This window comes from Rhinoderma darwinii, chromosome 3 (genome assembly GCF_050947455.1).
Source record: "Rhinoderma darwinii isolate aRhiDar2 chromosome 3, aRhiDar2.hap1, whole genome shotgun sequence".
Classification (NCBI taxonomy): Eukaryota; Metazoa; Chordata; class Amphibia; order Anura; family Rhinodermatidae; genus Rhinoderma; species Rhinoderma darwinii.
In genome coordinates this window covers 363,096,259-363,120,032 of record NC_134689.1, presented here as the reverse complement: position 1 = coordinate 363,120,032, position 23,774 = coordinate 363,096,259, and the positions used below count along the sequence as shown (strand labels likewise).

The 23,774-nt window shown below is 42.1% G+C and overlaps 1 protein-coding gene across 5 annotated transcripts in view; it reads right to left on the bottom strand.

Moving 5' to 3' along the window:
- The window catches only part of KANSL3 (KAT8 regulatory NSL complex subunit 3), a 92,906-nt gene that overhangs the window by 2,175 nt on the left and 66,957 nt on the right, over window positions 1-23,774 (bottom strand). Inside the window, exons 18-23 of one of the 5 annotated variants that reach the window (XM_075858593.1) lie at window positions 17,159-17,307; window positions 16,440-16,561; window positions 7,096-7,318; window positions 6,894-7,015; window positions 1,719-1,863; window positions 252-287 (exon numbers count right to left, since the gene is read on the bottom strand). In XM_075858593.1, the coding sequence (XP_075714708.1) occupies window positions 252-287; window positions 1,719-1,863; window positions 6,894-7,015; window positions 7,096-7,318; window positions 16,440-16,561; window positions 17,159-17,307 (797 nt within the window). Of the gene's footprint in view, window positions 1-251; window positions 288-1,718; window positions 1,923-6,893; window positions 7,016-7,095; window positions 7,319-16,439; window positions 16,562-17,158; window positions 17,308-23,774 lie in introns of those variants that run through there. The other 4 variants (XR_012882518.1, XR_012882517.1, XM_075858594.1 and 1 more) reach the window with 4 other exon arrangements.

The window sequence follows — 23,774 nt, the reverse complement described above, 5'->3', positions numbered from 1 at the left end:
AGTTATTTATTTTCAAAAACGTCTTTGGGGCTGGCCATATTGAAGGCACACACTTAATTTCTTTGTTGTCTGTATAGACAGTACAGCAGGGTGTGTGCTTTATGGCAGCTGCAATGAATTGCAGTTAATGGTCAGAGAAATATCAATAGAGTAAACAGTCTCTATCTGTGTGTATAGTGTTCCTATTCCGCCTTATTTAGGCCTCCAGCAGTACAATAGAGCAGTCATTCTATCTCCCAACCTCTACTCACTCTGTCCCAGTCTACACAGCAAAGCTGACAAGTGAGCTGGAGAAAAAAAGAAAATTTTGTTTATCCACAAAGGCGTGATTTAAATAATGTCATTTTTATAATTATACATTCCCTTTAAATGTCTTATATGAGATTAGAAAAAAAGGGTCTGAATGCCAATTGGAGTTTTAACACAAAGTCAATTTATATTTTAATGTTGCAAATTTATACCTAGTACCTTGGCCAGGTGTTAAAGGGGTTGTCCACTTTCTGAAAACTGATGACATATCCATCGTAAAGGTCATCAGTACATGATCGGTGCGTCTCCGACATCCGGACCCCGCACCGATCTGCAACTCCGGCTGCCTTTGTGCAGCGGATGTTTGGAACGGGATGCAGTAGTTGGAGCGGGAAGCAGATTGCTCCAACCATTGCATAGCGGCCGCCTGGCGAAACTGCAGTTCTGCTCCGATTCACTTGAATAGCAGCAGAGATGCAATACTGCAGCTTGGCCGCTATTTTTTGACCGAAGCCATCTGTTTCCGACAACATCGTCCGGCACCCGGAGTGCCGGATCAATGCGGGGTCCGAGTGTCAGACACGTACCGATCATATACTGATGGCTTATCCGTAAAATAGGTCATCAGTTTTTAGAAAGTGGAAAACCCCTCTAAGGGCCGGAGATGCATTTGCATTGTATTTTATGGGTCAAGAAGCAGCAACAATTTCTCAAATCTACCAAAGAGGCAATTAGCAACTACTATTTTTATAATGCCTCCTATAATAACAGAAAAAAAACCCAAATAATATAATTGTATGACGAAAAGCCATCAACAGCACAAGATTATATACAAAAAAATGATAAAGTTGGCATGGTAAAGTTGATTTAACTTTCTATGTTGTGAACCCTAATTATATGAAAGGCTAACTGAAAAACAGAGTAAGGCCCCATTCACACGACCGTAAAAACGCCCGTAATTACGGGCCCATAGACTTCTATTGGCCACGGGTACTTTCCCGTTTGCGTAAGGGAAGGTGCCCGGGCCGTTGAAAAATATAGAACACGTCCTATTTCAGGCCGTAATTACGGCACGGGCAGGCCCATAGAAGTCTATGGGGCTCTCGTAATTACGTGTGGCAACGTGTGCACCCATAATTACAGGAGGGTTGCTAGGCAACATCACGTTATTTCAATATTTGAATAAAGAGAAGCAGAGAAAATGGCGTCTGAGCGATCATGTGACCCTTAAAGGGGTTTGGACATGATTGTGACATTTACAGCCCCCCCTTTTTTACGGTTCCGTAAATACGGGTTAAAAACGTGTGACAAAGCACCCGTATTTACGGCAGGGAAAAAATACGGTCGTGTGCATGGGGCCTAAAACTGTGTTTGTACTTGCATACTCTGATTTTTTTTTTTATGTGTTTATCATAAAACTTTTAACCAATTTATTATAGTGCTGCCAGGGCAAAAACTGAGAATCTCACCTGCTGGAGGGGTCACCGCACGCACTATTGACAATGTTTTTTCCCCAGGTGTCCTGCCGGTGCATGTTGCTACCTTGCACTGCTCTGTCACAAGAGGGGGGAGAAGTTTACTAGCAGAAACCGTGGTGGAGGAAGACTCTATTGCCTGGAGATCACAGCAGAGACATTGTTTCAGAGACTAGTTCATGCAAAGTATAGTTCTTCCTGAAAAAAAGGGACTTTTCATCCTAGCTAGTAGGAGATAGGTTTACTGCATCTGTACTTACAGATTTATTCGTAAAAGACATTTGCCTCTATACTCAACAAAAACCCTAGTACATACATACTAAGAAGAGTAAAGAACAAGAAAGATCAACCAGCCCAGAGACTGTTACAGATTGAATACAAATTTACAACAATTTATGCCCCAACCTTAAAAAGAGGGTTCACCTATTTATACTAACATGCCAATTGAGCAACTGGATAAACAAAAGGTACGGTATGTTCACACACGGAAGGTTTGCTGCAGAAATTTCTGCAACTGTCCCATTCATCTAAATAGGGTTTGCAGAAATCCATCTGCTTGCTGCAGAAAGAACCCTATTCAGATATATGGAACCAATTTCAGAAATGTCTGCAATAGATCTGCCGTGTGTGAATAAACATTTGCAAACTTCCATAGTGTTTAAATTATAGTAAAAGACAGGCAAGCAGTGTATGAAAACAAGAATCTTTCTGAGTAAAAACACATTTCAGGAGTGACAAAAGGTAGGATTCGTTCACATCTGCGTCGGGCTTACGTTCATGGACTCCGTCAGACCTTTCCGTCAGGGGAACCCATGAATGTAAACCATAGCTTTACGTTTGCATTACCATTGATTTCAATGGTAACGCTTCCGTTGCTAATGGTTTCCGTTTGTCTCCGTTCCGTAAGGTTTCCGGTTTTTTGCGGAATCAATAGCGAAGTCGACTACGCTATTGATTCCGCCAAAAAAACCAGAAACCTTATGGAATGGAGACAAACGGAAACCATTCGCAACGGAAGCGTAAGGTCTGATGGAACCCATGAACGGAATCCCGACGCAGATGTGAAGGTAGCCGTACTCCTGTGAAACGTTGTAAAATGAAAAAAGATTAAAAGAGAGAGAGAAATATTTTTTAATACCCAGTCAGCAAAATATTATAAATCGCTCAAATTTTACGTTTTTAAACAATATGTCTACGTCTTTGAAGTAACAGGTCGCAAAACGGGTGCACCTGAACTTATATGAGGAGGCTGTATAGTGACCCTGTAGCTCTATACCAGGGGTCTCAAACTCGGCCGGGTAAGTGGGCCGCATATAGAAAAAATGGGAAGTTGACGGGCCGCATTACTTTCAAATTTGATACAATACAAAATTATTGTTAATCAATTAGTTATTTGAACTACTATAACACTATATTACTATAATAATAATACTACATTACTATAATAATAGAGCTAGGTTTAAAATTTGAGATATTTCTCCACGTGCTTATTTCAACAATCCAGCTTTCCAGTTTAAGTGTCGCTAAATGCAGTCCGGCGGCTCAGTTGGCACACATGTCAAGATTGGGCAGCCCCTTTTTAGATAGTGCCGCAGTGCCCTCTGTGGATGCTGCCGCAGTGCCCTCTGTGGATGCTGCCGCAGTGCCCTCTGTGGATGCTTCCGCAGTGCCCTCTGTGGATAATGCAACACACCCCTAGATAAGGCCACAGTGCCCTCTGTAGATAAGGCCACAGTGCCCTATGTAGATAAGGCCACAGTGCCCGCTGTAGATAAGGCCACAGTGCCCGCTGTAGATAAGGCCACAGTGCCCTCTGTAGATACGGCCACAGTGCCCTCTGTAGATAATGCAACACACCCCTAGATAATGCCAGTGTCCTCTTCAGATACTGTCACACACCCACTTGTAGATAACGCCACAGTGCCCTCTGTAGAGGCTGCCACAGTGCCCTCTGTAGAGGCTGCCACAGTGCCCTCTGTAGAGGCTGCCACAGTGCCCTCTGTAGAGGCTGCCACAGTGCCCTCTGTAGAGGCTGCCACAGTGCCCTCTGTAGAGGCTGCCACAGTGCCCTCTGTAGAGGCTGCCACAGTGCCCTCTCTAGAGGCTGCCACAGTGCCCTCTCTAGAGGCTGCCACAGTGCCCTCTCTAGAGGCTGCCCCAGTGCCCTCTGTAGAGGCTGCCCCAGTCCCCTCTGTAGAGGCTGCCCCAGTGCCCTCTGTAGAGGCTGCCCCAGTGATGTCAGGGGCTTGCCCAGAGCTGGAGTCCCAGGCAGAGCGCTAGTAGGCTCTTCCTGGGACTCCAGCTGTGCTACTGACATCACTGGGACTCCTGCTCTGGGGAAGCCCCTGACATCATTGTCGATGTATGGACAGCGATGTCAGAGGCTTCCCCAGAGTCCCGGAGCAGAGCCGATAATAGCGCTCTGCCCGGGACTCCGCTCTGGGGAAGACCCTGACACACTGTCCATATATGGGCAGCGATGTCAGGGAATTCCACAGAGTCCCCGGAGCAGAGCCGACACCAGCGCTCTGCTCGGGACTCCGGCTCTGGGGAAGCCCCAGACATCGCTGTTCATATGTGGACAGCGATGTCAGGGAATTCCACAGAGTCCGGTAGCAGAGCCGACACCAGCGCTCTGCTCCGCTCTGGGCAAGACCCTGACACACTGTCCATATATGGGCAGCGATGTCAGGAAATTCCACAGAGTCCCGGAGCAGAGCCGACACCAGCGCTCTGCTCCGCTCTGGGCAAGACCCTGACACACTGTCCATATATGGGCAGCGATGTCAGGGAATTCCACAGAGTCCCGGAGCAGAGCCGACACCAGCGCTCTGCTCGGGACTCCGGCTCTGGGGAAGCCCCAGACATCGCTGTTCATATGTGGACAGCGATGTCAGGGAATTCCACAGAGTCCAGGAGCAGAGCCGACACCAGCACTCTGCTCCGCTCTGGGCAAGACCCTGACACACTGTCCATATATGGGCAGCGATGTCAGGGAATTCCACAGAGTGCCGGAGCGGAGCCGACACCATCGCTCTGCTCGGGACTCCGGCTCTGGGGAAGCCCCAGACATCGCTGTTCATATGTGGACAGCGATGTCATGGAATTCCACAGAGTCCAGTAGCAGAGCCGACACCAGCGCTCTGCTCCGCTCTGGGCAAGACCCTGACACACTGTCCATATATGGGCAGCGATGTCAGGGAATTCCACAGAGTCCCGGAGCAGAGCCGACACCAGCGCTCTGCTCCGCTCTGGGCAAGACCCTGACACACTGTCCATATATGGGCAGCGATGTCAGGGAATTCCACAGAGTCCCGGAGCAGAGCCGACACCAGCGCTCTGCTCGGGACTCCGGCTCTGGGGAAGCCCCAGACATCGCTGTTCATATGTGGACAGGGATGCCAGGGAATTCCACAGAGTCCAGGAGCAGAGCCGACACCAGCGCTCTGCTCCGCTCTGGGCAAGACCCTGACACACTGTCCATATATGGGCAGCGATGTCAGGGAATTCCACAGAGTCCTGGAGCAGAGCCGACACCAGCGCTCTGCTCGGGACTCCGGCTCTGGGGAAGCCCCAGACATCGCTGTTCATATGTGGACAGCGATGTCAGAGAATTCCAGAGTCTCGGAGCAGAGCCGCGGGCTGCGTGCTTGAGACACCTGCTCTATACTATAGAGCTGTAGGCACTATGCCTGGCACAGCATTAGGGAGTTATTCTCTAAATACTTCTAAAAAAGAATAGCTCTGTAACATAGTATTCAATGGATCATGCTAGGCTTTTATTCTGTTGGATTTAACCTTACGGAATCATAAATAGTATAGTAGGGTCCAGAAGTCTATGTGCGCCAGATTATGGCTCTGTAAAACTCATAGGCTATACGGAGCCACTGTCTCTTTATGAGCTCTAGCTGTATGTATTTAAAAAAGAGTCAGAAGTATAAGGCCCTGTTCACACGGAAACCGCGTCGGAATCCGCATCAAAAAACGTTAGAAACCGGCTACCATTGATTTCAATGGGTGGCGGAGGCATTTTTTTTTTCCGCGGCAGCTTTTAGCTGCTAGTGGTAATAAAATGCGCCATGCTCTTTCTTGCTGCGGTTCCACCTCTGACCTACCATTAAAATCAATGGGAGGTAGAGAGAGCGGTTTTCGCTGCGTTTCGTTTGCCTGCGGCCAAAAAACAGTGAGAAAATTGCGGCAAGAAATAGCAGGCAAGTCAAAATCTGCCTCACAATTCCTGAAGGAATGTTGAGGCAGATTTTTCTGCATGCAAAAAAACTGAGTGAACAGGGACTAAAGTATAGAGAGTTCAAAAGCAATTGTTGGGGGAGGATCTAATGTAAAAGTAGTTGTGCTACCTTCTGTAAAGCTGGTGTGGCCCTTTTCTACTTTACATGTATTTACCATGCAATGCCACAAAGATCTCGGCACATTAACGGCTTACTCAGAAAAGGGCCTTATTAAACTTGTACGAGTTCAGTCAGCAAAAAAACGCATGATTATTTATCTGTTTTTTTTTCCTGCGATTGCCTTTAGTTTGTCATTTTTTTCCTGTACAAATGGCTAAAATTTGTCATCCGTTTTAAACATTCGAAAAAAAATAAAAAATAAAAATCGGCCCAACCAACCGAAAACACCTCCAGGATGGTCACATGACCGCATAAACACCATTTTCTATTGCTTATATGATAGAGAGCAATGTGAGATATTCCTCTTTCGTATTTTTGACTTAGACTTAACATGTTTTAATTCAGGATCACACTGCTCTGGCTCTACTTCCATGTTTCATTATTCAAGGGCCTCCAGGCAACCATCCATGCAAAATGAAACGGAATGGATGGCATCCACGTAGCGTCCGTTTTTCACGCAGACCCATTGACTGCTGTGGGCCATTCCTGTGTGAAAAACGGACAAAGATAGAGCCTGCTGCAATTTTATTATCAAGGACGGATGTTCTGTGAAAAAAAAACCTGACATCTAAATTAGTCCATTAACTATAATGGATCAATATTTGGTCCATGTGCTTTTTGTTCTACACTCGGACAATAACCGAAGTAGAAAACTGTACGCGTTTTACTGCCAATAATGCATGCTTTTGACATGCAGTATTAGCCGAGCAGCGCACTAGGATTACACCTTTATTAAAGGTTCTAATATGTAGTTGCTCACCTGTTGGGAGACATCATCTGGTTTGCCTTGGGAACCTGCGCCTATATTGGCCTGGCTGAGGGTGCTGACACGACTTGGCTGACCACGGAGGGTGACTGTGATAGTAGTTGGTGCTTTTAAACCTGGAGAAAAATTAAAGACAATTATTGTTTCTATTTTCGGAATCTGAGTTATAAAAGACATAAACTGTGAGTGCTATTACCTGTAGATGGGCTGGATAACTGTGCCAGGCCAGGGATACTACTAGCAAGTTTTGCTAGTGAACTATTTGTAAGCAGTTGACGGATTGCAGTTGGTTTCCCACCAGCTGATGCCACAAGGGATGAAGAAGCAGTGACTACAGGTATAGTGCGCAGGATTGTGCCGGTGCCTGTAGTGATTGTGGCCAATCCCTGGAGTGGGGCAGGAGCTTTAACAGTCATTGCCTGTCACAAAACAAAGTTTTATTACTATATTTCTTTACAGCCAAAAAAAGGAAATAAAAAAAAAACAGTAAAGGCAATCAAAAAGCAGTGATAACCAACAAAACTGTAAAGCACGTGCTGCTCAACATTATAATCATACTCATGAAATAGAGAGGAGAGTTATTATGTTTTTGCTGTTAGAACAGTGGGATCCAGGGGATTTACTACAACACCAGACTTTTCTCCTGTATACTTCTGGTCCACAAGGACCAATAGATAAGAAAACGGAAAAAAACCAGAAGGGGAACCACAAACTAGCGCTGCTAACATCCGTAGGACAAAATAAAGAATTGTATTAGAGGTCCATGTATTAATACAGACTACGCGTTTCAACGCCGCAGCGGCGTCTTCATCAGGTCCGAAATAATAAGAAAACAGACATGGGTTAAATAGTGATTGACAGCAGTGGTTTGGCCTAGAAAAACCATCAAAATGGGGTCAGACAGCCTCCATGACATCATCACATGTCGGATGTATATAAAAGCACATGGCAAAGCAATAATAAACATTCCGTTAAAAAAAAAATATATATAAAAATATACATTAAAAAAAAATAAATATATATATATATATATATATATACATATCTATATATAGAAAATACAAAGGGAAACATATTAAAATTTGGTTTAAAAGAGTGCGGAACGGTAATTAGAACAGGCAGCGTAAAAATGGCATGAGAATGGAAAATAAGTGGACTCTAATAATATACACTAAACGAGAAAGGGGAATGAAATTAATGTTTAATACTAACCGCTAGTAACGTGCAACAGTTCGCAGGCAGCTACGGAGATACACAGACAGACGCTCAATTGAGCTTCCCTGGCGCCATAGCAACACCAATCGGCTGTCAGCCGAACTTACGGTGGCTCATGAGGGAAGAAAAAGATGCAGAGACTGACGAGGATATCGTTGATACAACCCTATCGGTATCAGAAAAGGAGCAACAACAGATAATTTAAAAAACTTGGATGTAGCAGAGGGCAAATTGTGTAACCTGATAAATGTGGTGAGGGCAAATAAATGGAGTAGCCGTAAGGAGTAGGTAATCTAACCAAAACAGTCAAACTAGACCAATAAATTAATGAATTAATTATTACAACTAGAATCTAAAGACATGTCTACTTTATGTTTGCATCGTTTTTTGAACGTCCTTTTATTTTTCTAGGACGTTACAAGGCTTAGAACTTTAGCAGCAATTTCTCATATTTTAAAGAAAATTTCAAAAGGCTATTTTTTCAGGGACGAGTTCAGTTCTGAGGTGGCTTTGAGGGCCTTATATATTAGAAAATCCCCAGAAGTCACCCCATTTTGAAAACTGCACCCCTCAAGGTATTCGAATCAGCATTCACAAAGTGTTTTAACCCTTTAGGCGTTTCACAGGAATTAAAGCAAAGTAGAGATGAAATTGACAAATTTTATTTTTTTTGCCGAAATTCATTTCTAATAAAAAAAAAATTGTAACACAGAAGGTTTTACCAGAGAAATGCAACTCAATATTTATTGCCCAGATTCTGCAGTTTATAGAAATATCCCACATGTGGTCCTAGTGTGGTAATGGACTGAAGCACCGGCCTCAGAAGCAAAGGAGCACCTAGCGGATTTTGGGCCTCCTTTTTTTAGGAATATATTTTAGGCACCGTGTCAGGTTTGAATAGGTCTTGTGGTGCCAAAACAGTGGAAACATCCCAAAAGTTACCCCATTTTGGAAACTACACCCCTCAAGGAATTTATCTAGTGGTATAGTTAGCATTTTGACCACACAGGTTTTTCGCTAAATATATTGGAAGTAGTCTGTAAAAATGAAAATCTACTTTTTTTCTGAAAAAACATAGAAATTTGTAATATTTACGAGGAATAATGAAGAAAATGCACCCCCAACATTTGTAAAGCAATGTCTCCTGATTACAGCAATATCCCATATGTGGTAATAAACTGCTGATTGGACCCACAGCAGGGCTCAGTAGGGAAGGAGCGCCATTTGGATTTTGGAGCACGGATTTTGCTGGATTGGTTTTCGGTGCCATGTCGCGTTTGCAACGCCCTGAAGAGACCAAAACAGGGGAAACCCCCCAAAAGTGACCCCATTTTGGAAACTACACCTTTCAAGGAATTTATCTAGGGGTATAGTTAGCATTTTGACCACACAGGTTTTTTGTAGAATTTAGTGGAATTAGGCAGTGAAAATGAAAATCAACTTTTTTTCTGAAAAAGCATAGAAATGTTAAATTTTTACAAGGAATAAAGGAAAAAAGAACCACAACATTTGTAAAGCATTTTCTCCTGATTACGGCAATACCCCATATGTGGTAATAAACTGCTGATTGGACCCATGGCAGCGTTCAGAAGGGAAGTAGCGCCATTTGGATTTTGGAGCACGGATTTTGCTGGATTGTTTTTCGGTGCCGCCTTTGCAACGCCTGGAGGGACCAAAACAATGGAAGCCCCCCAAGTTACCCCATTTTGGAAACCCCCCTCAAGGAATTTTTCTAGGGGTATAGTGAGCATTTAGACTCCACGGGTCTTTTGCAGAATTTATTAGAATTAGGCGGAGAAAATTAATATCACAATTTTTTTCCACTAAAATGTTGAATTTTCTCATTTTCACAAGGGATAAAGGAGAAATAAACAACCAATTTTTGTAAAGCAATTTCTCCCGGGTACGGGAATATCCCATATGGGGTCATACATTTTTTTCATTAGAAATGAATTAACCCTTTCAGGACTGATCCATTTTTTTGCTTTCTTATTTTCGTTTTTCACTCCCCGCCTTCCAAGAGCCATATCTTTTTTCTTTTTCCGTCAGTAGAGTGATGTGACGGCTTATTTATTGCGGGAGGAATTGTAGTTTTTATTGATACCATTTAAAGTGCCATAAAAAGTACTGGGAAACTGAAAAAAAAATAGGAAAATATAGGAATATAGGAAAAAAATCTGATTCCATTTTTTGGGGTTTTCGTTTTTACAGCTTTCGCCGTGCGGTAAAAACGAAAACTACAGCGATTTTGGCGGTTTAAATTATTTACGTTTTTTACGGAGTTCACCATGCGAGTTAAATAATGGTATATTGTAATAGTTCGGCCTTTTACGGACGTAGCGATATCAATTCGGTTTATTTTTTTACATTACTTTAGAAGAAAAATGGGAAAAGGTTGTTTTTTTTAACTTTCAACTTTTTTCTTTGTCACTACTAATAACTATAATTCTTCTACACATTTTATTAGTCCCCTTAGGGGACTTGTACCAGCGATCATTGGATCCGCGGGTACAATATGCTGCAATACTAATGTATTGCAGTATATTGTTATTTTTACAGGCTTCTGTAACTGCACGATCGCTGTTCCTGTCCGTTAGTCCCGGGTGTCAGCTGTAATACACAGCCGACACCCGCAGCGTATGGAGCGGGCTCAGCATGTGAGATCGCTCCATACATCAACCCCGCACCATGACGTGCTATTAAGTCATAGTGCTCAAAGGGGTTAATGCACAGCGGATGGTGTGAATATTGCAATTTTCCACTGATGCCATTTTAGTGCATAATATGTCATGCCCAGTTTGTGCCCCTGAAGACAAATACCTCATAAAGCGTTAAGCGGGTTCTCCCGGGTATGGCGATGCCATATATGTGGGCACAAACGGCTGTTTGGGCACGCTGCAGGGCTCAGAAGGGAGGGAGCGCCATTTGGCTTTTGGAGCGCAGATTTTGCTTGGCAGTTGTTCTGTTTGGGGTTTTGCTGGTATTTCAGTTTATAATGTGGGGGCATATGTAATCTGCGCGGAGAACATCAGGGAATAATAAGAGGGTATAAAAATGCGGTAAATAAATAATAATTCATAGATATGTGGCCAGTGTCGCACTGATAAATGGTGTCAGATCTTATCCGCTTTTAGAAAACACTGCACATTTTGCATCGCCATAATCTGAGAGCCAGAACGACTTTATTTTTTCACCACCGGACCTGCGTGAGGGCTTATTTCTGGCGAGACAATCTGTACTTTTCATTGGTACCATTTTGGGGTACATGCAATTTTTTTTATCACTTTGTATTTCATTTTTTTGGCAAGCAAGGTGACCAAAAACCTGCAATTCTGATGTTTTTTTTCTTGATCACTTTTTATTACATTTTTTTGCAAGCCGGGTGACCAAAAATAAGCAATTCTGACAATGTTTTTTAGTTTATTTTTTGCGGCGTTCACCGTGCACTATAAATGACCATTATATTTTATTCTGCGGGTCGGTACGATTACGGCGATACCAGATGTATATAGGTTTTTTTATGTTTTGCAGCGTTTGCGCAATAAAATCTCTTTTTTATAAAATAATTTATTTTCTGTGTCACCATATTCTGAGAGCTGTAACTTTTTTATTTTTCAGTAAAAAAAGCTGTGTAAGAGCTTGTTTATTGCGGTACGGGTTGTAGTTTTTATCGGTATTATTTTCGGGTACATGCGACTTTTTGATCACTTTTTATTCTCTATTTTGGGAGGGGTGGTGACCAAAAAATAGCGATTCTGGTGTCGTTTTTTTATTGGGGTGTTCATCGTGCGGGAAAAATAACATTATAGTTTTATAGTTGGGGTCGTTACGAACGCGGTGATACCAGATATGTGTACTTTTTTTAACGCGTTAATTTTTTTCCTATAGAAAGACTTATTATAGGGAAAAAATGCAGTGTTTGTTTATATAACTTATAACTTTTATTTTTACACTTTTTTTAAAACATTTTTATTATCTTTTTTTTACTTTTTTCACTTGTCCCACTAGGGGACTACGAGACTTGCAGCTCTGATCGCTGCTAGAGTACATTACACTACACACGTAGTGTAATGTACTCTAACTGTCATTGTGACGTGACAGTCACACTGACAGGAAGCCCCGGAGGACCGACCGGAGGCTGCTCCTCCGAGGCTTCCGTACATGGCAACCCGGAGGTCATTGTCTGACCTCCGATTGCCGTGACAAGCATCGGTAGCCCCCACGATGACTTCGTGGGGGCTGCCGATGTGCTTCAAACCACATAATTCGGCGACGGCAATCAGTCGCCGCATTTATGGGGTTAATTGCCGAAATCAGCGGCGATGGTCCGCTGACCGGCAAGGCTGGAGTGTCAGCTGTCTGGGACAGCTGACCTCCCGGTTCCCGGACACTGTCCGTTAGGACAGTGTGCGCCGGGAACTACTCCGCAATAGTACGTCTGGATGCGGGAACTAACCCCTCTGCAGAACGTACTATTGCGGAGCAGCGCGTGAAGAGGTTAAAGCTGGAGATGTTGCCCATTCAAATAAACGTAATGCATTGTCACGCTGTGTCCTCCTGGGAGGGAGCAGATATTTGCAGCAGGGGAGCCCCGTTACAATATTCATATGCTTTAATAGAGATTATGGCCAGGAATTGCTGTAATGGGACAACCCCTTAAATACAGTAAAATGCCTCATAGTAAGGAAAAAAGAACATGGTAGACAGATAGAATAATTTGTCGCCAAGACCGCCTCAACCGAATGGTTTGCTGTCTCCCTGGTGCCAGGGTTCGGCATGTGCTGGAACAGGTGGCTAAATTGCTGGGAGGGGCTGGTGATGATCCAGCTGTTGTGGTCCATGTGGGTACCAACGACCGAATAAATGGTAGGTGGAGGAGCCTTAAGAATAATTTTAAAGAACTAGGTTACAAGCTGAAGGGAAGGACCTCCAAGGTAGTATTCTCAGGAATACTGCCTGTGCCATGCGCATCACAGGAAAGACAGCGGGAGATCAGGGAGTTAAATGTATGGCTTAAGTCTTGGTGTAGAGGAGAAGGCTTTGGGTTCCTAGAGCACTGGGCTGACTTTTCATTGGGGTACAAACTGTATTCTGCAGATGATTTGCACCTAAATGGAAGGGGGTCCGCTGTGCTGGGGGAGAGAATTCTAGCTGGGGTGGTGGAGTATTTAAACTAGGGCTGAGGAGGGAGGTCAATGAAGAAAAAAAAGGGGTAGTCAGGTTAGAGAGGGGTCAGACTATATTGGTGGGGGGAGAAACAGACTGTGGGGAGAGGACTAGACAAGAGGATAGGGAGTTTCTTTTGTTACAAAACATCAATGAAAATAAAAATGCCCAAATAATGTCAAATAATCACATTTCTGATAATGAAAGTGAAAAACTGAAAGGCAAGTTAAAGTGTATGTTCACAAATGGCAGAAGTCTAGCAAAAAAAATAGGGGTGCTGGAGGCCTTGCTACTGGGAGAAAATGTAAATCTACAGGGTTTTACACTTTTTCGGAAAGACAGGACATAGGAAAGGCGGTGGTGTATGTCTGAATGTGAGAAGTGATATGAAGGTGAGTGTGAAAGAGACAATAGTGGGTGAAGATTGTGAGGAGGTTGAAACCTTGTGCGTGGAACTAGAAAGGGAGGTAAACACTGAAAAAATTACTTTTGGTGTAATCTATAGACCTCCCCCCAATATAACTGAGGAGATGGAAGGTCATCTATATAAACAGATGGAGCAGGCTGCACAGGCGGGTACTGTAGTGATAATGGGAGATATTAATTACTGGGATATTAATTGGCGTCATGGTTCCGCTTCAACTGCAAAGGGGAGACATTTCCTCAACCTGTTGCAGGAAAATTTTATGGCCCAGTTTGTGGAAGACCCGACTAGAGGTGAAGCTCTGTTGGATCTGAAATTTCTAATAATGCAGAGCTTGTTGGGAATGTCAATTTTCGTGAAAACCTCGGTAACAGTGATCATAATATAGTTACATTTTACCTATACTGTAAAAAACAAACACAGGCTGGGAAGGCAAAAACTCTTAATTTTAAGAAGGCCAATTTCCCCAGGATGAGGGCGGCAATTCAGGATATAGACTGGGAAGAACTAATGTCAAATAATGGGACAAATGATAAATGGGAGATTTTCAAATCTACTTTGAGTAATTATAGTGCAAAATTTATTCCTATAGGTAACAAGTATAAACGACTCAAATTAAACCCCACATGGCTTACACCTTCTGAAAAAAGGTCAATACAGGACAAAAAAAAGGGCATTTAAAACATGCAAATCTGAGGGTACAGCTGTAGCCTTTTTAAACTATAAAGAGCTTAATAAAATCTGTAAAATGTAATAAAATTAGCAAAAATACAAAATGAAAGGCAGGTGGCCAAGGATAGTAAAACAAATCCCAAAAAATTCTTCAAGCATATAAATGCAAAAAAGCCAAGGTCTGAACATGTAGGACCCCTAGATAGTGGTAATGGGGAGTTGGTCACAGGGGATCAAGAGAAGGCAGAGTTACTAAATGGGTTCTTCTGCTCTGTATATACAACAGAAGAAAGAGCAGCTGATATAGCCGGTGCCAGTGCTGTTAATATATCAGTTGATGTACTGAATTGGATGAATGTAGATATGGTCCAAGCTAAATAAAATAAATGTCCACAAGGCCTCGGGACCAGATGGGTTACACCCTAGAGTTCTTAAGAAGCTTAGTTCAGTTATTTCAGTCCCCCTCTTCATAATATTCAGAGATTCTCTAGTGACTGGTATAGTGTGAAGGGACTGGCGCAGGGCAAATGTGGTGCCTATTTTCAAAAAGGGCTCTAGGTCTTCCCCGTGTAATTATAGACCAGTAAACTTAACATCCATCGTGGGGAAAATGTTTGAGGGGCTATTGAGGGACTATATACAGGATTATGTGACAATAAATAGTATTATAAGTGACAGCCAGCACGGTTTTACTAAGGACAGAAGTTGTCAAACTAACCTGATCTGTTTTTATGAAGAGGTGAGCAGAAGCCTAGACAGAGGGGCCGCTGTGGATATAGTATTTTTGGACTTTGCAAAGTCATTTGACACTGTCCCTCATAGACGTCTAATGGGTAAATTAAGGACTATAGGTTTAGAAAATATGGCTTGTAATTGGATTGAGAATTGGCTCAAGGACCGTATCCAGAGAGTTGTGGTCAATGATTCCTACTCTGAATGGTCCCCGGTTAGAAGTGGTGTACCCCAGGGTTCAGTGCTGGGACCACTATTATTCAACTTATTTATTAATGATATAGAGGACGGGATTAATAGCACTATTTCTATTTTTGCAGATGACACCAAGCTGTGTAATATAGTTCAGTCTATAGAAGATGTTCGTGAATTGCAAGCGGATTTAAACAAACTGAGTGTTTGGGCGTCCACTTGGCAAATGAAGTTTAATGTAGATAAATGTAAAGTTATGCATCTGGGTACGAACAACCTGCATGCATCATATGTCCTAGGGGAAGCAATACTGGGGGAGTCACTTGTTGAGAAGGATCTGGGTATACTTGTAAATCATAAACTAAATAACAGCATGCAGTGTCAATCAGCTGCTTCAAAGGCCAGCAGGATATTGTCGTGTATTAAAAGAGGCATGGACTCGCGGGACAGGGATGTAATATTATCACTTTACAAAGCATTAGTGAGGCCTCATCTAGAATATGCAGTTCAGTTCTGGGCTCCAGTTCATAGAAAGGATGCCCTGGAGTTGGAAAAATACAAAGAAGAGCAATGAAGCTAATAAGGGGCATGGAGAATCTAAGTTATGAGGAAAGATTAAAAGAATTAAACCTATTTAGCCTTGAAAAAAAGACGACTAAGGGGGGACATGATTAATTTATATAAATATATTAATGGCACATACAAAAAATATGGTGAAATCCTGTTACATGTAAAACCCCCTCAAAAAACAAGGGGGCACTCCCTCCGTCTGGAGAAAAAAAGGTTTCATCTCCAGAGGCGACAAGCCTTCTTTATTGTGAGAACTGTGAATCTATGGAATAGTCACCGCAGGAGCCGTCACAGCAGGGACAGTAGATGGCTATAAAAAAGGGTTAGATCATTTCCTAGAACAAAAAGGTATCAGCTCCTATGTATAGAAATTTTTACCTTCCCTTTTCCCATCCCTTGGTTGAACTTGATGGACAGGTGTCTTTTTTCAACCGTTCTAAACTATGTAGACATATGAATTTCACAAAAACCACTCAAGTGCATTATGACGACTAATTTTTACGGTCTATGAATATTTAAACAACGCATCAAGCCCCTTTATTTTATTTTAAGCATGAGGGTATAATTACCTGCGTGGTGGATCCAGAGTTGGCTGCGGTGCTGGGGACGACAGCCGATTTACTGCCTATATCTTGTAGACTGAAACTCAATCCCTGCAGGAGGCTGCTAGCAGAGGCTCCAGAACTTGTGCCTGAAACACAGAGACCACTTTTCAGTATAGAATCTAGTTAGGTATAATTGACCAGTTTAGAATGAACTTCTGAAATGTGATACTGCTGATAATAAATCATGCTTATGTTCAGATATAACATTAAAACCACCTGCCTAATATTGCGTAGGTCCCACTTGTGCTGCCAAAACAGATTGCCGAAGAGTGGTCTCCACAAGACCTTTGAAGGTGTTCTGTGGTATCTGGGACCAAGATGCTTTAGCAGCAGATCCTTAAAAGTGTACCTAACTTTTCAAGTGACTTTTCAGAACAAGCGGTCATATGTGTGTACAAGAGGATAACAGTACTTCAGGCCATCATATGACATGTATTCTGCATTTATTAGCACTTTTTCCCTCTGCAGACTCTCTTTCTAATTCTCAGTTGTCTCTGAGCTAGTGGGTGGAACCTCTGGGGTGAGATATAACACGAGGATGTTGCTGCAGTATCTATGTCTCTGTAACCAGACAATCAATGTTATTCAGTTTATCTGTCAGTGGTGTTAAAATTATGGCTCCGTATGGTGAAGGATGTAAATATTTAACATTTTTATGCCCCCCCATAGACATTTTGTATTACCTGTCAATGCTCCTGACTGTTGGTGCTGCACAGTCGGAGAAATACTGGATGCTAGCCGGCTCTGGATGGAGTGAAAAGCACTAGGGGCAGATGTATTGGGAATCAGAGATGAAGAGACCGTGCTTGATGGGACACTTTCAGATAGCAGTCTTCAGGAACATAGAGAAAAAACAAAGTAGTAAGATGAATAAAAACACAAGATATATATGTAATTATGAAGATATAGTAGTTTATCAACCCTGACAGCTTATAATAAACAAGTAACGCTTCAAAGGCCAAGAGGAAAAATTAAATACCTACAATGTCCTAACTTTTCAACTATTTTTTTGCATTTACATATGAACACAAAAAAACAGACCAGCCAGAGGATATTAAAAAGGCCCTTTATTGAATATTAAAAATGCTTCATATTTTACTCTTATGCGGATATAGGATTGCTTGAATTTACAGGTCTAATGCTGCACTACTAAGATTCTGTTGACGGCACACCTCCTTCTGAATTCTGTTAGCTGCATTGTCATAAAGATCTTGTGTGGATTCAAATCAACAAATACAACAATTTGTACATTCTACCTTGCTGGAATAGTGGTGACTTGAGGTGCTTATATATATATATATATATATATATATATATATATATATATATATATATATATATATATACAGTGAAGGAAATAAGTATTTGATCCCTTGCTGATTTTGTAAGTTTGCCCACTGTCAAAGACATGAACAGTCTAGAATTTTTAGGCTAGGTTAATTTTACCAGTGAGAGATAGATTATATTTTTAAAAAAAAACAGAAAATCACATAGTCAAAATTATATATATTTATTTGCATTGTGCACAGAGAAATAAGTATTTGATCCTTTTGGCAAGCAAGACTTAAAACTTGGTGGCAAAACCCTTGTTGGCAAGCACAGCAGTCAGACGTTTTTTGTAGTTGATGATGAGGTTTGCACACATGTTAGATGGAATTTTGGCCCACTCCTCTTTGCAGATCATCTGTAAATCATTAAGATTTCGAGGCTGTCGCTTGGCAACTCGGATCTTCAGCTCCCTCCATAAGTTTTCGATGGGATTAAGGTCTGGAGACTGGCTAGGCCAGTGCTTAATGTGCTTAATGTGCTTCTTTTTGAGCCACTCCTTTGTTGCCTTGGCTGTATGTTTCGGGTCATTGTCATGCTGGAAGACCCAACCACGAGCCATTTTTAATGTCCTGGTGGAGGGAAGGAGGTTGTCACTCAGGATTTGACGGTACATGGCTCCATCCATTCTCCCATTGATGCGGTGAAGTAGTCCTGTGCCCTTAGCAGAGAAACACCCCCAAAACATAATGTTTCCACCTCCATGCTTGACAGTGGGGACAGTGTTCCTTGGGTCATAGGCAGCATTTCTCTTCCTCCAAACACGGCGAGTTGAGTTAATGCCAAAGAGCTCAATTTTAGTCTCATTTGACCACAGCACCTTCTCCCAATCACTCTCAGAATCATCCAGATGTTTATTTGCAAACTTCAGACGGGCCTGTACATGTGCCTTCTTGAGCAGGGGGACCTTGTGGGCACTGCAGGATTTTAATCCATTACGGCGTAATGTGTTACCAATGGTTTTCTTGGTGACTGTGGTCCAAGCTGCCTTGAGATCATTAACAAGTTCCCCCCGTGTAGTTTTCGGCTGAGCTCTCACCTTCCTCAGGATCAAGGATACCCCACGAGGTGAGATTTTGCATGGAGCCCCAGATCGATGTCGATTGACAGTCATTTTGTATGTCTTCCATTTTCTTACTATTGCACCAACAGTTGTCTCCTTCTCACCCAGCGTCTTACTTATGGTTTTGTAGCCCATTCCAGCCTTGTGCACGTCTATGATCTTGTCCCTGACATCCTTAGAAAGCTCTTTGGTCTTGCCCATGTTTTAGAGGTTAGAGTCAGACTGATTAATTGAGTCTGTGGACAGGAGTCTTTTATACAGGTGACCATTTAAGACAGCTGTCTTTAATGCAGGCACCAAGTTGATTTGTAGCGTGTAACTGGTCTGGAGGAGGCTGAACTCTTAACCCCTTCCCGACATTTGCCGTAAATGTACGTCATGGAAAGCATTGACTTCCCGCATCTTGCCGTACATATACGCCGAATGTTTGGGACCGGCTCAGAAGCTGAGCCGGTGCCATCATCACCGGATCTCAGCTGTATTTTATTTATTGCACGCGGTGAACGAGCTAAAAAAAATACGTAAAAAACTTTACCAGAGTTTGTTTTTTAGTCACTTTGCCCTACAAAGGTTAGAATAAAAAGTGATCAAAAAGTCGCACGTATCCAAAAATGGTACCTATAAAAACTATAGCTTGTCCCGCAAAAAACAAGCCCTCATACACCTCCGTCGACAAAAAAATTAAAAAGTTATGGTTCTCACAACTTGGCGACAGAAAAAATACATTCTTTTTACAAAAGTAATTTTATTGTGCAAAAAGTTGTAAAACATAAAAAAGTCCTATAAAATAGGTATCGCCGGAATCGTACTGACCCGCAGAATAAAGTTAACATGTAATTTATAACGCATGTTGAACGCTGTATAAAAAAAAAGAAAAAAGCTGTGCCAGAATTGCGTTTTTTTGTTTACCTGGCATCCCAAAAAATAGGATAAAAGGTGATCAAAAAGTTGCATGTACCCCAAAATGGTACCAATAATAACTACAGCTCGTCCCGCAACAAACCAGCCCTCATACCGCTACGTCTATGAAAAATAAAATTAGTTATGGCTCCAATAAGTCAGGAAATAAAAAAATATGCAGTTGTGCCCGAGGGGAACATTTCTTCTGTTTGAAGAGGCGATTTATCAAGGACCTAAAATTAGGGAACCAGGAAAGGGAGGGCCCAAACATATCCGCTGGAAGCGACGGTGCCCGTATTATACCAGGACAACACTTCCTAGCAAAATTCCCCAAACTACAAAGGCGCGGAGTGTGGATCAAAAGGGGGATAATAAAGGACGCCATATATCAGTGCGACACCGGCCTGTGCAGAAATGATTGTGTCACAGCGTAACACACATCTATGGATCATTTTATTGTTTTTTTTTACCCCATTATTATACCACCTGACTATGCCCCTTATATACTCCGCCCGGCTTACATATGCCCTACATTATAAACGGAAACACCAGTAAGACTCCAAACAAAACTACTACCAAGCAAAATCCACGCTCCAAAAGCCAAATGGCGTTTCCTCCCATCTGAACCTTACAGCGTCCCCAAACAGCAGTTTCCTTCCACATATATGGCACCGTCATACCCTTTTAGCAATTTTTGGGGTGTGTGTCTCCAGTGGCATAAGCTGGGCACGACATATTTGCCACTGAATGGCATATCTAGGGAAAAACATAAATTTTTAATTTGCACCATCCACAGCGCATTCATTTATGGAAAAGACCTGTGGGGTGAAAATGCTCACTACACCCCTTAATAAATGCCTTGAGGGGTGCAGTTTCCATAATGGGGTCACTTCCCAGGGGTTTATTTTTATTATTTCACATCTGAGCCTCTGCAGTTGTGAACCAATACTTTGTAAATCGCCAAATTAGGCCTCAATTTTACATGGTACGCCTTCACTCCTGAGCCTGGTCGACTGTCCAGGCAAGAGATTAGGGCCACGTGTAGGGTGTTTCTAAAACCAGGAAACCCAGCATAATAATTAGAGAGCTGTCTTATTATGGTGGCACAAGCCGGGCACCACATATTGTCCACATATCTGTGGAAAAAATCCCATTTTCACTCTGCAACATCGAGTTCACACTAATTTCTACAAAACACCTGCAGGGTTAACATGCTCACCACACCCCTAGGTAAATGCATTGAGGGGTGTAGTTTCCAAAATTGGGTCACTTCTGGGGGGTTTCCACTGTTTTGGGCCCACAGGCGCCCAGAAACCAATCCAGCAACATCTGCACTCCAAATGGCGGTCCTTCCCTTCTGAGCCCTGCCGTGTGCCCAAACAGCAGTTTATGACCACATATGGGGTATTGCCGTACTCGGGAGAAATTGCTTTACAAATGTTGGGTTCTTTGCGCTAAAGCTACGTCTTATTGAAGAAAAAGGATTGTTTTTATTTTCACTGCCCAATTCTAATAAATTCTATGAAACATCTGTGGGGTCAAAATGCTCACTACGCCCCTAGATGAATTCCTCAAGAGGTGTAGTTTCCTAAATGGTGTCACTTTTTGGGCGTTTTCATTGTTTTTTCCCCTCAGGGGCTTTGCAAATGTGACATGGCCGCCGCAAACCATTCCTGCTCAATGTGATCTCCAAAAGCCAAATAGCGCTCTTTCCCTTCTAAGCCAAGACGTGTCTCCAAACAGCCGTTTATTACCACATGTGGGGCATTGTTTTACTCGGGAGAAATTGCTTTACAAATTTTGTGGTGCTTTTTCTCCTTCAGTCCTTGTGGAAATGAGTAAAAATAAGCTAAACCTACATTTTCTTTGAAAAAATGTTGATTTTTATTTTCAGGGCCTACTTCCAATAATTTCTGCAAAAAAACTGTGGGGTCAAATCGCTCACTATACCCCTAGATAATTTCCTCAATGGGTGTAGTCTCCAAAATGGGGTCACTTGTGGGGGGTTTCCACTGTTTTGTCTCCTCAGGGACTTCGTAAATGTGACATGGCCTCCGCAAACCATTCCTGCTAAATGTGAACTCCAAAAGCCAAATGGCACTCCATCCCTTCGAAGCCCTGCCGTGTGTCCAAACAGCCGTTTATTACCACATGTGGGATATTGTTTTACTCGGGAGAGATTGGTTTACAAATTTTTACGGTGCTTTTTCTCCTTCAGTCCTTGTGGAAATGAGAAAAAGTTAGCTAAACCTACATTTTCTTTGAAAAAATTTAGATTGTCATTTTCAGGGCCTACTTCCAATAATTTATGCAAAAAACCTGTTGGGTCAAAACGCTCACTATACCCCTAGATAATTTCCTCAATGGGTGTAGTTTCCAAAATGGGGTCACTTGTGGGGGGTTTCCACTGTTTTGTCCCCTCAGGGACTTTGTAAATGTGACATGGCCTCCGCAAACCATTCCTGCTAAACTTGAGCTCCAAAAGCCAAATAGCGCTCTTTCCCTTTTCAGCCCTGCCGTGTCTCCAAACAACCGTTTATTACCACATGTGGGGTAGTGTTTTACTCGGGAGAAATTGCTTTACAAATTTTACGGTGCTTTTTCTCCTTTAGTCCTTGTGGAAATGAGAAAAAAAATCGCTAAACCTACATTTTCTTTGAAAAAAATGTCGATTTTAATTTTCACGTCCTACTTACAATAATTTCTGTAAAAAACCTGTGCGGTCAAAATGCTCACTGTACCCCTAGATAATTTCCTTGAGGTGTGTAGTTTCCCAGATGGGGTCACTTTTGGGGGATTTTGACTGTTTTGGCACCGCAAGAGCCCTTCAAACCTGACATGGTGCCTAAAATTTATTCTAACAAAAATAAGGCCCCAAAATCCACTAGGTGTTCCTTTGCTTCTGGGGCTGATGCTTCAGTCCAGTAGCACGCTACGGCCACATGTGGGATATTGCCTAAAACTGCAGAAACTGGGCAACAAATATTGAGTTGCATTTCTCTGGTAAAACCTTCTGTGTTATAAAAAAAAAATTGTACTAAAAATTTATTTCTGCAAAAAAATATGAAATTTGTACATTTCACCTCTACTTTGCTTTAATTCCTGTGACATGTGTAAAGGGTTAAGACATTTTCTAAATGCTGTTTTGAATACTTTGAGGGGTGAAGTTTTTAAAATGGGGTGACTTTTTGGGGGTTTCTAATATATAAGGCCCTCAAAGCCACTTCACAACTGAACTGGCCCCTGTAAAAATGGCCTTTTGAAATTTTCTTTAAAATGTGAGAAATTTCTGCTAAAGTTCTAAGCCTTGTGATGTTATAGAAAAATAAAAGGATGTTCAAAAAACAATGCCAATCTAAAAGTAGACATATGGGGGATGTTAATTAGCAACAATTTTGCGTGTTATAACTGCCTGTCTTACAAGCAGATACATTTAAATTGAGAAAAATGCTAATTTTTGCAATTTTTCGCTAAATTTTGGTGTTTTTCCACAATTAAATACTGAACATATCGAGCAAATTTTGCCAGTAACTTAAAGTCCAATGTGTCACGAGAAAACAATCTCAGAATCGCTTGGATAGGTGAAAGAATTCCGGAGTTATTACCACATAAAGTGACACATGTCAGATTTGAAAAATGAGGCTCGGTCAGGAAGGTCAAAAGTGGCTAAAGAGGGAAGGGGTTAATGGCTGGTAGGGGATCAAATACTTATTTCTCTGTGCACAATGCAAATAAATATATATAATTTTGACTATGTGATTTTCTTTTTTTTTTTTTTATATAATCTATCTCTCACTGGTAAAATTAACCTAGCCTAAAAATTCTAGACTGTTCATGACTTTGACAGTGGGCAAACTTACAAAATCAGCAAGGGATCAAATACTTATTTCCTTCACTGTGTATATATATATATATATATATATATATATATATATATAGGGACATTGATGCATTTGGTGACATAACTCTACAATGCCTTCATGACAACACTGCACCTTACAGAAAATAGA